General features: G+C 35.9%; 1 protein-coding gene across 1 annotated transcript; it reads left to right on the plus strand.

Annotated features, from left to right (window-relative positions):
• The first annotated feature begins 15,664 nt into the window (after window positions 1-15,664).
• LOC137006848 (uncharacterized) lies at window positions 15,665-17,874 on the plus strand. Its single transcript, XM_067367969.1, has 2 exons — window positions 15,665-16,157; window positions 16,394-17,874. Exons 1-2 carry the CDS (start codon window positions 15,941-15,943, stop codon window positions 17,638-17,640), a joined length of 1,464 nt encoding a protein of 487 aa, XP_067224070.1. The 5' UTR covers window positions 15,665-15,940; the 3' UTR covers window positions 17,641-17,874.
• Window positions 17,875-18,173: the final 299 nt, after the last annotated feature.

An 18,173-nucleotide genomic window follows, 5' to 3' on the forward strand; every position in this document is an offset into this window, starting at 1 on the left:
CTGTCAGAGAAAGGCAGCTGATGGGAAATAGCAGTAGAAAGAAATCGAGAGGACGAGAGTTTGCAGAGCTGCCTGTCGGCTGATAAATGCTGTCTAAAATCTTAGCGTGGTGTTCCTGCATGCATCCAAACACAAGCTTTTCCAATTTCCTATGTGACAGCCCGAGCTGTCGTCCGTGCGACAGGAAACCGATTAAAGAGCCTCTGGAAAGGCTCCGTCAGCATGCTGTGGATGTTTATTAATCATTATATCTGCAGAAGAGGAATAATCTTGATAGATTATGCGGAAGGAAGGAGAGGTGATTGGTTGTGGTGGAGGCGAGTGGCCAATTATAAACCGAACTGTGGGTTTGATTGCTTTCATCTCTCCAACAGCCACAAATCAGCAAGCAAAAACATTTATATATGTGTAAAATCCATTCAGAGTTTTGGTGCTACAATGCTTCAATTTCATGTCAAATCAGAGCACCGGGATGTCTTATTTATGGTCAATCACACTCATTCATGTCTTTGTATGAGTTTTGGTCCTGGATCTCACAACATTCTCAGTGTAATGCAAGCGTTTAGAAGCTTCAGCACATCTGAGGTTGGAGGTCAGGTAAACACAATCTCTTTCAGAAGTACAAAACTTGGTTTCTAAAAGAAAATAAGAAATGTAGAATGAAGAAATCTCAAGTTTATGATGGAAGTCTAGTTCAAGTGTAAAGTTTTGTTGAAATCCAAATGATTAGATACATTTGGTAAATTACCTCCGGTTTCACAGACGAGGCTTAAGCTATCAGACTAAAATGTGTGTTTGAGCTGTTTTAACTGTTTATTTGAATCTCAAGAGCATTAAGTACAAGAAAACAACAATCTCTTCTCTTCCCTGTCATTATCCATACGCAGTTGACGCAGTAAGCACAGTGCAGTGCTTCCGTGTTTACGTCCAAATGCCAGCTCAGTATTGGCTAAAGCTGATCACGTGAGCAGCATGACGCATGCATGTGATGCTGACGCAGGAGCCGGCCAATAATGAGTCGGCGTTCTGACGTAGAACCTGGAAGCGCTGGATGTAAACAATGTATGAGAATGACAAAGAAGAGAAGATATTGTTGAATAAAGTTGTTATTTTCGTTTTGTTTTTCTCGTCGCTTCATAAAATTAAGGTTGAACCACTGCAGTCACGTCGACAGTTTTAACGATGTCTTTACTACCTTTCTGGACCTTGAAAGTAGTCATTATATTGCTATCTATGGATGAGTCATATACCTCTCATATTTCATCAAAAATATCTTAATTTGTGTTCCGTGGGTGATGAACGAATGTCTTACGGGTGTGGAACGACATGAGGGTGAGTAATTAAGGACAGAATTTTCATTTTTAGGTGAACTAACCCTTTAAAAAGAGCCTGCAGAATTGGGAATCACTTGGGAATTGGACTATGCTGTTCGTGTTGTATGTTTTTGATTCAGTTGAAAAAACGGACTCATAAAATCGTTCAGGAATCGGACTACACCAGATGCACTGTAATTTTTGATTCAATAAAAAAGAACCAACTCATACGATTAATTTGTTCAGGAATTGGACTACACTTCTCATGCTTAATTAAGTTAAAAAAAATGACTCATAAGAGATTCATTCATTGGGGAATCAGACTACAATGGCTAAGCTGTATGTTGCTGATAAAAATAAATAGTGACCCATAAGCATCTTTTGGTTGGGATTTCTGACTACATAATTCACTGTATGTTTTGTACGGAAGAGGATTAGGGCAAAGCAATAATAAAAAAATAAAACCATCTCAAGATTAAAGTTGTTAAATTTCGAGAAAAAACTCGTTAAATTTCGAGAAAAAAGTTGAAATAAAATGTTGAGAATAAACTCGTTAAATTACGAGAAAAAACTTGTTAAATTTCGAGAAAAAGGTCGAGATAAAATGTTGAGAAAAAACTAGTTAAATTTCGAGATAAAGGTCGAGATAAAATGTTGAGAATAAACTCGTTAAATCACGCGAAAAAACTCGTTAAATTTCGAGAAAAAGGTCGAGATAAAATGTTGAGAATAAACTCGTTAAATTTCGAGAAAAAAGTCGAGATAAAATGTTGAGAATAAACTCGTTAAATTACGAGAAAAAACTGGTTAAATTTAGAGAAAAAGGTAGAGATAAAATGTTGAGAATAAACTCGTTAAATTTCGAGAAAAAGGTTGAGATAAAATGTTGAGAATAAACTCATTAAATTAAGAGAAAAAACTCGTGAAAAAAGTCGAAATAAAATTTTGAGAATAAACTCGTTAAATTACGAGAAAAAAATTGTTAAATTTTCGAGAAAAAAGTCGAGATAAAATGTTGAGAATAAACTCATTAAATTATGAGAAAAAAGTTGTTAAATTACGAGAACAAATTTGTTAAATTACGAATTTGTTCTCATTATTTAACAACTTTTTTCTCGTAATTTAACAACTTTAATCTCGAGATGGTTTTATTTTTTTATTATTGCTTGGCCCTAATCCTCTTCCGTAGTTTTGTGTATAGATTTAGCAGTAGCGAAGCAGTGATTTTATGTATTTAGTTCAGTGTTAAATCTGCAATGGTGCTAGAATGCATATGCGAGGAAAGTGATCAACATTTGTTTTCTTTTTTAATGTTCCCAACCTTATGATACAATTTGAAATAAATGAAAAATAAAATAAATGAAAATAATCATAAGAAATAAATACCCTATGCAATTCTTGACTTGTTTTAAGTAACCCACTTTGTTTTTGTTGGTGTTTTCATTTACATCATAACCCAGTGTGTACTCAGGTAGTGGCTCTTGTGGTGAAGCTTCTCTGCAGGGACCTGGGTCTGCAATCACACACTCACCAGTGCCACCAAACGTAATTGGCGGCCTCTTGGCTACATAATCATCTGAGATGGAGGCCAAAAGCATGTTCTCTCACCTGTGGGTCCATGCAATCTCTGAAATTATACTGTACCTGTGAGCAGCAATCAGAGTCGGGGAGACAAACTACAGACCACAGATAGAGAGGATCAAGAATGTGTAATTTGATAGATGTAGAGAGATTTAACGGAGTTTAATGGAAACACACACATCTCACAAACTCCCTAAGATCCATAAATTACGTTTTTATCAGTCTAATCACACTGATGAGACACATTACAACATCCTCATTTAGATGGTGGCATTTAATTAAAATTTGTTATGTTAAACTCAATTGGAAATTGCAAGAATGGGTATTTACCACTTGATGCATTTTGCCGTCTGCATTTATGATCATTTGTGGCTTTTTCCTGTCACTTGTAAAAGAAATATAACTGAATTTCCAGGTTGGCCTTCAGAGCAGAGGAGATATTTCTAGGCTAAAGTATCGTGGTGTTTGAGAATGTGTTCTAGCGCGATATTGATGGGCCTTTTACAGAGCTGCTCTCATCAGCATAAATTCTACAAGGCTGCCACGGAAAAGAACATCCTTGAAAGAGCTAGGGCGTCTCGGTGTAAATAAAAACCGACGTTTTCATTCTCAGTGAGGTTTTTTTTTTTTTGGCCTTTGGAGCTTTTCAATTTCCTACACATGCACACGCACACATACACACTAACATAGATGCTTGAGTGTGAGTACACTCACATTCATTTATTTTATTCTGTGTAATACAAATGGCGCTTTCCACAAAGTGCATCTCAGACTTGTTTTGAGAATATCGATATATGGAGCTGCTGTAATTGTGTGCATAGGTAGATGGACAAAGAAGGAAATGTTTGTCCTCTACTCTGTATAATAGACTGACTTATTTCCAGCTGCAGAGCAAAACAACCATAACAAATTCAATAGTCCATAAACATGCAGAAACAATGTTCAGTTGCTTATATCAGTAATGGAATATGGGTGTCATAAAAACAAAGCACAAAATATTTGTTTTCCTCTATAAGTTTCCAAAAATGCCTTCATATATTAGCTGCTTTTATAGTTTAGTTTAATTCTGTACACTGTAATCCTAATAAGTTGGCATAACTCAAAAAAAAAAAAAAAGAAAGAAAAAGAGCTGGCATAACTCAAAAAAATTGAGGTAATGAGTAACAAACTCAAGGATTAAGTCACTAGAACTTTACATTTTGATTTTGTACTACTCAAAGATGTTAATTACAATTGAAGTGATAAATATTGACTAAAATAATTCAATTTGATTGCATAAATCATATTAAAGGTAAGGTATGCAATGTTTTTCATAAACACGTTTTGAGTTCATGTAACTTTTTTCTATTAAGTACAATGAACTTTTAGTAATATTTGAGTGAAATGAACTAATTTAATTCTGAGTCATATCAGAATATAATATTGATTAAAGGGGTCATGACATGAGAAACCAAATTTAACCTTGATCTTTAAAGGTCTTTGTACTATTAAAACATCCTGCAAGTTAAAGCTGCAATCTGTATGTTTTGCCTCTTTTTCACCATCTCTGTTTGAAACCTGCAATTGCAGTTACTGTATATGTATGATTATCATCTTTATGTGGGTTGTGCATCAGAACGGCTTCTCAGCGTGGATGAATCTAATGTTTTGAGGAGTATGTGGCTGTCAGTCACTGCACAGGTGGACAATTTTAGTCTTGAAAGTATGACCAAAAAAGAATTTTCACCGGAAAATGTTATCTGAACAAGTAAGTAACATGTCTGCACACTTTTGTCCTGACCAACTGCGAAAAAAAGCATTACAATAAATTGTTCTACCAATGGTAATTAAATCTAACGAAATTATTATTATTGTTATATTTCGTTCTCAAATTGGTAATGTTAACAACATGACTACAATGCGTTTATTGTGAATTAGCATTAGCATGTGATATAGCCTAGCTGGGACTCGTTCTTTATGTAAACAGACGTGACGTAGTGACGCAAACACGAATGATGGCATGCTTGAATTTCCTGTGGAAACCTACCACCACTCAAATTGGAAAACATATATAAAATAAAAACGCATTTATTTAATAAAGCTTAAAAAACAGCTCATTTTGATATTTAGTGACCTGTGGCATCACACAAGAAAATACATTTGCATATGCTTTGTCTGTAAATGATGGTTTTATAATGTTTTCAAAACACTTACGTCACACCACGGGCAATAGCGAATGGGTGTTGCGTTGATAGGCTACTGTTTCCTATGCAGTGACGTTAGCCAATCATAACAGTGGCAGTTTACTGACTAGCAGAGAAGCCACCCACTTAAAAAAGATGATTCCAGACAGAAGTTCAGAATGAAGGTTGAAAATAATTGTTTTTCTGCATATATTTCTGTTTTTGTACAAAAAAAAAAACTTTATTAATGTTATAAGTGAACCTCAAGGAATATATTAAAATAATTAAAACAATCCATGTCATTACCCTTTAAATGAGAAATGAGGCAAAGTTTGTTTTTGTATATTAGGAACTGATTGGATAATTAAAAGTGGGTGTTTTCTGTTATCTAGGAGGTTGGAGGAAAAGAATTGGAAACTAGGGTCATGTTGCAGGTTGCACCATAAGACCTTGCAGTACTCATCTGACATTTTTTAAAGTCTCAAGTCACATCAAGAATGTCATCTGGGATAGGCCCTTAAAGAGATTGGTGCAAAGGCCAAAAATCCAGTTCAAAAAGGTGGTTGCAGAGGCAGAGCAAGTTATAAAATATTGATAAAAGATTACAAAAAACTCCTCCCCCTCTGTATTATGAATGTAAATAGTATAATATTTGACTTCATACTGACTTACAGTATTTCACAATTGCTAAAACACTAAACCCCATTCTCTGAACCCAATGCTCAGTGGCCTAAACCCATTTGTCGAATCAGTCACTTTGTAGGCAAAACCTTAAACAAGTTCAGGTAGTTAAGACACTGTTTGCAAATCTCATCCACTCTTTTGCAAAACTCTAAACACATTCTTACTCACTAAAACACATTTTGCACTGTGTTGCAAAATGGTAAATACATGTGGCATTATAGGATGAGAACTGAACTAAGCTAGCCTAGATGATGACATCACTGTTTTCTGCAGAACTGCTTTATAGAGGAAAATAATTACAGTAATTTACATAATAATTGATGGTCTTTTCAATGTAAGTGAATCAACACTGAACTGACTTCAGCTGAACAATAACACTATTTTCTTTTAGAGCTGTACAGCCAAAATGAACCCTATTTGCATTACTGATCATCATGTACCTGTTATCACTGTAAAGCTGCTTTGACTATACTATACTATACTATACTATACTATACTATACTATACTAGACTAGACTAGACTAGACTAGTATCTGTGTAGTATAAATTGCAATTGAAATAAAGGTGACTTGACTTGATTTAGGCCGGACCCAACATGAAGACGTGATGCTGAAGCAGAATGAATCTCTTACTGACTCCGAACTTTGTTTTTTTGTGTGTGTGTGTGTGTGTGTGTGTGTGTGTGTGTGTGCTTTTGTTTATATTACATTGTGGGGACCAAATGTCCCCATGATGTAATATAAACCTGAGTTCACCTACATCGTGGGGACCAGCCAGCGGTCCCCACAATGTAAATGGGTTTATAAATCATATAGAATGAGTTTTTGTGAAAAAGTAAAAGTTTGCACAGTTTCCTGTGAGGGTTAGGTTTAGGGGTAGGGGCAGGGTAGGGGGATAGAATGTACAGTTTGTTCAGTGTAAAATGCATTGAAGTCTATGGAAAGTCCCCACAATTCACAAAAACAAACATGTGTGTGTGTGTGTGTGTGTGTGTGTGTGTGTGTGTGTGTGTGTGTGTGTGTGTGTGTGTGTGTGTGTGTGTGTGTGTGTGTGTGTGTGTGTGTACTGTATCATGCTTTTCATTTAGAGTTTTCTTTGACCTTTTAGTCATTTGCATTTAGACTGCTGTATGTTTGCAGTATGTAAGTACTGTATATACAGACATTCAATACTATATAATATTGAATATAATACTGTACTTGCAGTACATACAGTATACTTTAAATTCACATTACTTGTGATTTCTATACATTTTATGTAATGGCAAAATGTGTTTACTGTGTTACAATATACTTTTTTTTTCTTCTGTAACCTCATGTTCTGGATGTTGTGTTTTCCATTTTTTAATGTAGTGTCTAATGAATGATCTGTATGTGTTTATATTTTGCTTAATGTGTGTATGATCTGAAAGCTTTGTTTGATTTTGCCATAAGAGTCAGAAGTTTTGTGAAATTAGTTTGAAGATTGTATTTGTGTTTAATGTTTTGAGAAAATGAGTGATGGTTTCAAGAAATGTGTTTTAGCAATCGTGAAATACTGTAAATGCCTCAGTCAAACAAAAGTAAAATTAACAACAGTAACAATGCACTAAAATAGTACATAGTTCTGAATAATTAAAAAAGAGTTTGAGAAAATTGCAGAAGGCACATGAATAATTAAAAAGATTCAGTGTCAAATGAAATATTTATGAGGTCAGATGACGTAACTTTAATTGGTGGGAGTTTTAAGTGGAAATTTGACCTCCAAAAGAGGTTGGCTGAGAGAATATTGAAAGAAAGAGACATGAATGAGAAGTTTGAGCATAGAATTATCAACTAATGAAAGTGAACCACATTTTGCTTACAGACAAAGCTCTCTCTCTCTGTTTCTGTTTCTATTCTATCAAACTAATTTAAAGTTCTAGTCTATATTACAGAAAAGAGAGAGAGAGCAAGAGAAATAGACAGAAAGAGAGAAAAAGGGAAGGGAGAGAAGCAATTGTGCAAAGAGGGAGAAAAGGAAGCAGACATGCAGTTACAAGGCAGACAGGTGGGAGAGAGGTGACCCCTGTAGAGAGCAAATGAGGGAGCAAGAAAAGAGGGGAGGAAAGCAGACCATTACACCAACAGCTGATTTGAAATGACAGCGAGCAGAGCACAGATAAATGAAACAGGAGAGGAGGTGACCCTGTACTGTAGTGCGCACACATTTGTGTGTTTGTTTTTCTGTCATGGTGGGGACTTTCCACTGACTTTCTTGTTTGTTTGTTTGTTTTTCTATACTCTTATAATAATAAAGGTTCCAAAAGGGGGTTTTCACAGCGATGCCATAGAATAACCATTTTTGGTTCCTCAAATATCCTTTCAGTGAACATTTCTTAAAAGATCCATTTTTTCTTAGTGTGAAGAACATTTTACGGTGTGTTCACACTTGTAGTTCAGTTCGTTTGGTTCATTTGGTCTGGACCAAAACAGAAAAAAACATTTAGTCCTGGATCGATTAGTGTTTAGATTGACAATCAATGAACCTAAAGGCATAGGGATACATTCACAAGCTGATTGGTCGGATTTTATAACGTATTGCCTATTTTGAGGTGGAACTTAGGCCTACAGAACATCCAAAACAATGCTGTGTGCTGAAGTAAATGCGCACACATTGTGCATGTGTAGCCTGCATATGATAGTATTTTGGCCAGCTGGGAATTCGTGAAGAGCTTATAAAATGTGTAAAGGAGTCAAAACAGTGGCGGGAATCTGCTGAAACGATCTGCTGCGTGGAGACTGCGTGATGGGCAAACTCGCGACTATGACGAGAAAAACCGATATGCGTGAGGATTCTGTCCTTTTTAGGGTCTCTTCTTCCTGTTTTTGGTTCGTTTACATGTCTTTGGTCCATGTTGCGTTTATGGGTGCGTTCACACTTGTAGTTCGGTTCGTTTGGTCCGGACCAAAGAAGAAAAAAAAACATTTAGTCCTGGTCCGGTTAGCGTTCACATTGGCAATTTTATCACCGTACCAAAAGATACCGAACCTAAAGGCATAGGGATACATTCACAACGTGATTGGTCGGATTTTATGACGTATTGCCTATTTTGAGACGGAACTTACCGAACATCCAAAACAGTGCTGTTTTCTGAGGGAAATGCGCTCGTTGTTTGTGCGTAGCGGTGCGTAGCCTGCATGTGATGGTATTTTGGCCAGCTGGGAACTCGTGAAGAGCTTATAAAATGTGTAAAGTTGTCAAAACACCGGCGGGAATCCATCCGTCACACACACAAATGATCTGCTGTATGGAGACACGCGTCTGATGCATAGGTCTGATGCCTGTGAGGGGCAAACTCGTGATTATGACAAGAAAAACCGACATGCGTGAGGATTCTGTCCTCTTTAGGGTCTCGTCTTCCTGTTTTTGGTTCGGTTACATGTCTTTGGTCCGTGTTGCGTTCATATATCATTCGAACCGCACCAGAGTTCGTTTGGAAGCGGACCGAGACCCATCTTTTCAGCGGTCTCGGTCCGCTTATTTGGTGCGCACCAGGGTTCGGATGGCAGCGTTCACATATGTTCAACTAAACCGCACTATCCGAGCAATCGCACCAGGGTTCGTTTTAATCGAACCAAACATGACAAATGTGAACGCACCCTATATATCATTCGAACCACACCAGAGTTCGTTTGGAAGTGGACCGAGACCCATCTTTTCAGCGGTCTCAGGGTGCGTTCACACCTGTCATGTTTAGTTTGATTAAAACAAACCGTGGTGCGATTGCTCGGATAGTGCGATTCATTTGAACATATGTGAATGCTGCCATCTGAACCCTGGTGCACACCAAACAAGCGGACCGAGACCGCAGAAAAGATGGGTCTCGGTCCGCTTCCAGACAAACTCTGGTGCGGTTCGAATGATATATGAACCCAACACGGACCAAAGACATGTAACCGAACCAAAAACAGGAAGAAGAGACCCTAAAATGGACAGAATCCTCACGCATGTCAGTTTTTCTCGTCATAGACGCGAGTTTGCCCATCATAGGCATCAGACACGCGTTTCCACGCAGCAGTTCATTTGTGTGTGTGATGGATGGATTCCCGCCGCTGTTTTGACTACTTTACACATTTTATAAGCTCTTCACGAGTTTCAAGCTGGCCAAAATACCATCACATGCAGGCCTCACTACACACACACAACGAGCGCATTTACCTCAGAAAACAGCACTGTTTCGGATGTTCGGTAAATTCCGTCTCAAAATAGGCAATATGTCATAAAATCCGACCAATCACGTTGTGAATGTATCCCTATGCCTGAAGGTTCGGTATCTTTTGGTTCGGTGATAAAATTACCAATCTGAAAGCTAAAGGACTAAATGTATTTTTTTCTTCTTTGGTCCGGACCAAATGAACCAAACGAACCGAACTACAAGTGTGAACGCACCCTCAGTCCGCTTGTTTGGTGCGCACCAGGTTTCGGATTGCAGCATTCACACATGCTTAAATGAACCGCATTAACAGAGTAATTGCACCAGGGTTCGTTTTAATAGAACCAAATATGCCAAGTGTGAACTCACCCTTAAAAATCTAAAGAACATTGTTCCACTATAAAGAACCTTTTGTGGAATGGAAAGGTTCCATGGATGTTAAAGTTTCTTCATGTAACCTATAGATGCCAGTAAAGAACTTTTATTTTTAAGAGTATACTATTGCTATCATATTTTCAGGCCTAACTCTTCACAGAAACCATTTTGCAGTTTTCATGAAGAACATTTTTAAATTAGCTTTTGAGCTTTTTCCCCAAATCATTGTTTTTATTTATTTATTTTATTTTATTTTTTTTTTTGAATGAATTATTACTACATTTCAGTAGCTTGTGTCTTATTTTTCTTTTTCTAAACATTTATATAAATTATTACCATGGGTGATTTCAGGTTTTACCTTCAGACACACAATAAATTATTGATTTACATGACAAGCATTATTTTTGCTTCTCCCTGGTTCCTCCTCTAAACATATGGAATGAGATTACAACATGAGGAGAAATACATAAGGGAGGAGAAAACAAGACTAGAGAAATGGCAGGATGAAGGTGTTTCAGAGAGAGATAGATATGTAGGACATATCGGCATATAAATCAGTGTAATTCAGCATGTGGCATAAAGCCTGGAGCAGATGAGCAGTGTGTCCCTCATTTCTCTCTCCACACTGCTTATGTCATCCCACTTTCTCCAATCCTCCATCAACTGCTCCCCCCAAATCTTCAATCCAATCACTCTCTTCCATTGAAAAAAAACTCAGATAACAATATAGTGAATAAACTTAACAGTTAACACCCAATACAAATCCAACATTGACCGATATACGTAATATATTGTGCACCTCTTTCTCCTTTTCCTCTCTCTATTTTAATACTGGGGCCCAGTCAAAGTTGTAGCTGGAAAAAAATGTGCTTGAAAAGATTCCCCCTCCATTATTCAAGCTTGCATTCAGAGGTTATTACGTTTTATGAATTATGAATGAACCTTAATAATTTAGCGTCACATAAAAATGGTTCAGCATTAACATTGAGCACAATTAGCTAAATAAGAGCAAAGATCCCACAACAACTCCTCTGAGATTACATGTGTGTGTATGTATGCTAATGAGCACCTTTATGAATGAATCTCCAGAGAAATTGGTGTGTTCATATGGAAGTGTGTGTGTGTGAGAGAGAGAGAGGGAGTATGTGAGAGAAACAGCGTGTGCAAATCAGTTTGAATATGCATCTTCATGATTGTTCAAATGCGTTAGGTGGAAAGTGATTTCCTTATTTCTCTTTCCAAATTCTGCAGTTTTTATCCTTTTATCCCTGTGTGAAATATTTACTTGGTTATTCAGCACATCTGTCAACCAGCTGAATAAAATTCATGCATTATTCAATGCTTTCATTACAGTCTTAAAGGGAATTTAAATACATTAAGCCAGATAACATTATCCTGCATGTAAATATCTGCAGTACCTGTCAATTATTTAACTTAATGTACATTTTACTGCATTTTCTCCTCAATGCTAATGAGAGTTCATTAAATGTACAGGGTTATAATTTAATGTGTTGGAGTATGAGCAGATACACAAAGGAAAATTATATTACCGTAGGTTACTTGGCAGCTAAAGCAAAGGTTATTGACCAGGAATATCAACCCTGTGCATCCAGAAATATGAATTTGTTAGCTCAGTTGACCTATTTAGCAGCTACAGCTGTTGGTCTAATGTGAAGTCACAATATTATGAACTTTGTAATTTGCATAATATTAATACGCTTTATGAATCATAATTGCATAATGGACATTTTCTTGTTAGTAATGTGATACTAATTTGCAAGCATCTTAAACATATTGTTAGGAAGCTAACAATTTGCTTGTTTACTTGTCCGACCCTCAAAACAAAAATTAGTTTGCAATTAATTAGTACTAATGCAATATAGAGGGAATTTATCTTGAACTAACTTTTATTTTTCTTACTTTGGCAAAGAGTTTTAATACTATTTTAATTGTAGACCGCTATTAATTGCATACATTTATGCTTTAAATAAATACAAATAATTACATATTTGAAAAGGTTTCTGAAAATACGTTTTTTTTTTTTTTTTTTTGCTTCTTAAGTAAAATCTCATTATATTTATCTTACCTTTATCATTAACATTATCTTTATCATTATTTTTTTTCTTTAAAACAATAGAAAATACTGATAATATAAAATCTTTTTGAAGTGTACAGTTAGTCTGCTTGGAAACACCTGGCAACTGAAGTAACTACATAGTGTTTGTGGTAATCTCTATCACTTAGTTACCATGGAAATGAATTAGCAGACAAACCTACTCCATTATTTAAAAAACTCGCACACACTTTTCATTAGTGTTCACCTTTCACCAGACAAAGGGAAGAAGGGATGTTTGTATGGAAGAGATAAACAGAGATGGAGGGTGTATTGGAAGGAGAAGTGAAAGCGGGACTATGTGTTTGTGTAGATGTGTGCGTTTGCTGTACTCACTTCCATTTATCTATCAGAGCCACAAACAAGGTGCCAAAATAAAACCAACGGCCATCAAGCATGTAGCACAGAGACAGACTTCACTCCACATCACTGGATGAGGGCCCTCCACTCACTTTATTATACACACACACACACACACACACACACAGAGCGAGAGCGAGAGAGAGAGAATGGCTAGAAATGCTTTCTATTAAAATCTTTAGATTAAGATTTAGATCTTTAGTCTTTCTATTAATGCAATATAGCCGTCTATGGACTCCCAGTGGCAGTTTAGTGTTAAGTAATCTACAAAATATAACATGTATGCACTGTTAAATGTCACTGTAGATTTAGCACATAGGCTAACTGTAAAAACCTACAGTACAATACTGTATTTTTATATCACTGTAATTTGTATTGCTTTCTGGGTAATTTTGGTTGAGCGGGAACATTTTAAAGTATATTTTAGTGTTGCTGTAACTTAGCTGTAACTTGGCTGTAATATGCCAGGCAATAATACAGGATTGCTGTAAACAGCGCCCCCTGACTGACGTCAGAACACAACTGCAGCAGCTCACTCACGGATACCTGGATGTCTCACTCAGTCGATATCTGGAAGTTTGGTAAGTTAATTTTACATTTTATAATTAGGTTTTAGGATTTAACGCTATAACTTGTATAAATGATAACTTGTGAAATTACTCAGTGTGTCGAATCATGATTCAGATCGCGTGTCTAACTGCCAACGGCTGAAATCACGTGACTTTGGCGCTCCGAACAGCAGATTCGACACTGATTCATCTATGCTCCGATGCTCCCTGAAGCAGTGTTTTGAAATCAGCCATCACTAAAGTTGTTATTTTGTTTTTGTTTTTTTTGGCACTCCAAAATATTCTAGTCGCTTTATAATATCAATATTGAACCACTGTACTCACATGAACCGATTTAAATATGTTTTTAGTACCTTTATGGATCTTGAGAGAGGAAATGTCATTGCTCGATATAAAGACCTCACGGAGCCATCGGATTTCAACGAAAGTATCTTAATTTGTGTTCTTAAGATTAACGAAGGTTTTACAGGTGTGGAACGGCATGAGGGTAAGTAATAAATGACAGAATTTTCATTTTTGGGTGAACTAGCCCTTTAACTTAGGTGTCTGTTTCCTGCTTGTCCAGACATTTTCAAATCTAACTCGGTGAATTACATCTGGTTTATTTCGACCAGACCCTGTGATTGTTGAAACGCTGAAAAGACAAATCACTATGGTTTTCGTGAGTTTTATTTTGTTTCTGTCGAGTTTGAATGTACTGTGTTTTACAATGGTCTGTGAGGTAAAATTGCTGCATTTGCTAAAGTCTAGGTTTGAATGATCATATAATAACAAAAATGTCTAGCTCCGCTTGAGGCTTTAGATTTCCATCTTCAGGGTTGATTCTGACCAGGAACCTGTTAGCAATATCATACCAGTCAATAAATATGCTCTTCATTTTTTGGGTGAACTAACCTTTTAAAACATTGTATTAAAATGGCTAATACTTACAGAAAACTTATTCCCAGGCTGCAAAGACAACTGGCCCACACTGTAGAGCTGTAAGAAATCAAAATACATTTTATTCATTTTATGTTACTTGTTGAGGTCGTATAAGCTAACAAATCACTGTATTTCATACACTCCAACAATACATCTTTAGTATAAAAAAAAGCAAAAAATTGGCATACATTGGTCTATGTTGACTAATATATCAACTCTGATATATATATAATTTTTACTGTTATATTATATTATATTATATTTTGATAAATGTATTATTTGAGAGAAAATGTCCAATAAAAGAGGGGCTGCAGAGATAAACACAAGTAGTATTTGACTGGTCATGTGATCTCAAAATGTCTGCCACAAAATACTGTGTGTACATTTCAGGGGACAGAATGTGAAATAAAAGCAGTATTAAGAAAGCAACTTTTAAGAGTGACCAACGGCTGTCACAAAAACAGCATTTACTGTATTTGGAGATCTAGTATTTCACACTGCTGTCATTAAACATAATCAAAATAATAAAACATTTACCCAATATAAAATGTAGTATACACATTTATCCAATAGCCTATAAAATGTACAAAAAGTAGGGATACTGTGAATTTCACAGTTAGCGTAGCATAGCGCCTAATGACCTAAACAAGGGTTTGCCAGCTTTTCCAGCTAGATAAGACTGTAATAAAGTTATAAAAATTGTCACGGTTGCTGAGAATAATAGCTGCAGCAGTTATCCTATTTTAATCTATGTGCAGTTATATCCTGTCTTTACCAGCAAACAAAACCTGTAAAAGTTCATAACAGTCAAGCAATATCACACAGCGCAACAGTCCTGGTGGGTATTCCAGAAAGCACGTTATGTGACATACCTGGGTTTGTTTAAAAGTAAGTAAGCAGATAACCTCAACTTTCGGTTCCAAAAACGGAGGTAACTTTCATAGGGCCCTATGAAATCCATTTTATTTTTTCCCAAATTCTGTTTTTTCCATTTTAATTTTTCTGGATTCCGTTTTTTTCTGTTTTATTTATTTTTTGACTCCATTTTAATGGTTAAATTAAATGTTAGTAATCAAAAAGCATGTCTGATTAATTGAAATAATGAATCTTGTCCAATTTACCAACAATTTAATAAAAGTTTAACAAAAAAAAATACATTTTTTAAGGGCCCCATGATAATTGTTTTATTATTTCCCCTCAAATTTTATTTTTACCAAATTCTATTTTCTGGATTCCATTTTAATGGTTTAGTTCCATTTTAATCAAAAAGCATGTCTAATTAATTGAATTCTTAAAAACAACAATATTTATTAATTAAAAAATATATTTTTATGATTTTTTCCCCCCCAGAAGTTCTGTTGTGTATTTAAATTTTTCTGGCAATCAAATGAACTCATACCATTTAATTTATCTTTTAATCATGAAATTCAACTTTTTTGTCAAACAATGTGCTGCACAACAGAGCTTTACTGTTAAAATTAAAACATGGAAGAAACACTGAGATTATTGTTTAAAAATATATTTTAATAATTTATTGTTAAATTAATTTATCTAAATTCTAAACAGTAATAGGGTGTTTTCACGACGCGTCATCAATCCGGAAGTCGGCCATGCTGGCGGTACTGAACGTAAACAATGCCACTGAACTGAACGGAGCTCGCAAGTTTCGCTGATTATTGCTGCTGAAAATGGTCAATTATTGTCGTGTTTTGGGCTGTACTAATCGGTCGGACCGGGAAAAACATCTTGAGTACTACAGACTGCCAAAAATTTTAACAAATCAAGGAGAAGAGTGCAAAAAACTATCTGAGGAAAGAAGGCGTTTGTGGTTGGCCAAACTGAATCAGGATTTCCAGGGCAAGAATCTTGACAACATTCGTGTTTGTTCAAATCATTTCTTGTCAGGTAGGTGAAATATTAAGCTAAAAACTAATTTTGCTGTGTAATAGTAGACACTCATATTGACATTACGTTGCTGTTTGTTAAATTCTTGGCTAAAAATTTGATTCAAATCTCATTTAATAACCTACTCCAATTTTACAAGACTTATTTTCTGAAGACATAATTTACAAGACATATTTTCTGTAAAATGTTACTGAAATTTAGTTAATGGTGCTATATTTACCATCATTGTATTCTAGGTAAAAGGTCTGACCTGTACAAGAAGGATGATCCAGATTGGGTGCCAAGCGTTAATATGAGAGGAAAGCAAGAACCACAGCCACCTAAGGACTCACTGACATCACGCTACACACGCCGTGTGAATCGAGCCCAGCAGAAACTCAAGGATGCTGCTGCCCATTCTTTGCTTCTCATGGACACACCAGATGATGATTCTGCTACAAGTGACTATGTCGGCGATAACATCTGCAGTGTAGGAACTCAAACAGAAATGTCTGGTGATTTTATTGATTCTATGACCAGTGAACTTCAAAATCTGAGAACAGAAAACATTCAGTTGCGTTCTTGTGTTGAAAATGTGTCCTCTTCCTATGACCAAAGTGCATTTGAGGGTAAAGATGAAAAGGTTTTATTTTTCACTGGTCTACCTACATATCAGATTTTGTTAGCACTATTTACATACATTAGTCCCCACCTCCCTGTGAAGAAGTCACTTAATGCATTCAAGGTGCTAATGCTGACATTAATGAGATTAAGGCTTAATGTTTCTACAACATTTCTGTCTTATGCATTCAACGTGTCAATCGCCACTGCATCTAGGGTATTCACTGATGTTATTGATGTCATGTTTATTCGGATGAAACCTCTTGTTATATGGCCAGAAAGAGAACAGTTAGTGAAAACCATGCCAATGCAATTCAGAAAACAATTTGGGAAAAAATGTGTCGCTATTATCGACTGCTTTGAGGTCTTTATAGATCGTCCATCTAACCTTATAGCCAGAGCAGAAACATGGTCATCCTACAAGCACCATAACACAGTCAAGTTCTTAATTGGTATTACACCACAGGGCACAGTCTCTTACATTTCAAATGCATGGGGAGGAAGAGTAAGTGACAAGTACATCACGGAAAACTGTGGCTTTCTGGACAACATTTTACCTGGTGATTTAGTTCTTGCTGACCGTGGCTTTGATATTCAGGACACTTTAGGTTGCATTATGGCTCAGGTAAAAATGCCAGCCTTTACCCGTGGGAAGTCGCAGCTAGCTCCAGTTGATGTAGAAACCACAAGGAAAATCGCTCATGTTAGGATTCACGTTGAACGCGTGATTGGTAGTGTGCGCCAGAAATATTGTATATTGGGGGGGACATTGCCAATTGATTTCTTGATGAGAAAAGATGATAATTTTTGTACAGTAGACAAGATCGGACTTGTCTGTTGTGCTCTGGTGAACCTTTGTCCATCAGTTGTTGATTTTGACTGAAGTTGCTTGTTTTAGGCAATGTTGGTAAAAAAATTATCTTTGTGATTTCATTGTAAATATTTTAAATAAATTGTAAATAAATAGTATTGTTTAGTACAAACACATAGTATACCAATGTCCTTAAAACAACACAAATGTATTAAAAGAGCAACAGAACAGTTGGGTATGCAACAACTTTTTACTTTTTTGTATGATGTACAAATGATATGAAAATGTACTCAGTTCTAAAATAAAACGGTAAGAAAAGTTATCAGTGTGAATTGCCTAAATAACACACATTAAATTTTCAAAAGGAAATAAATAAAATAAATATTAAAATAAAACTTTGAGCTTAATTTAAACAAAGTGCTTAAGGAAAAAAATGCACTATGCTTGACTAAACTTAGGCTGTACATCACAGATGTAAATGAAAACGTGAAGCTACAGCAGGGTTTACTGCATATAACAATTTTTTTTTTTTACTTGATACCTTTCTTTAACCTTTTTGGAAGAAACTGAGGTAGCTTACGGCAGTTTGAACAGTACCATTTTCC

This window comes from Chanodichthys erythropterus, chromosome 18 (genome assembly GCF_024489055.1).
Source record: "Chanodichthys erythropterus isolate Z2021 chromosome 18, ASM2448905v1, whole genome shotgun sequence".
In the NCBI taxonomy this organism is placed as follows: domain Eukaryota; kingdom Metazoa; phylum Chordata; class Actinopteri; order Cypriniformes; family Xenocyprididae; genus Chanodichthys; species Chanodichthys erythropterus.

What these genes read in the sequence shown, in the direction of transcription:
- LOC137006848 (XM_067367969.1), top strand. Translation starts at nt 15,941, where the DNA reads ATGGTCAATTATTGTCGTGTTTTGGGCTGTACTAATCGGTCGGACCGG. An exon ending in TTCAAATCATTTCTTGTCAG is followed by an intron (nt 16,158 to 16,393) that starts GTAGGTGAAATA and finishes ATTGTATTCTAG; the next exon opens with GTAAAAGGTCTGACCTGTAC.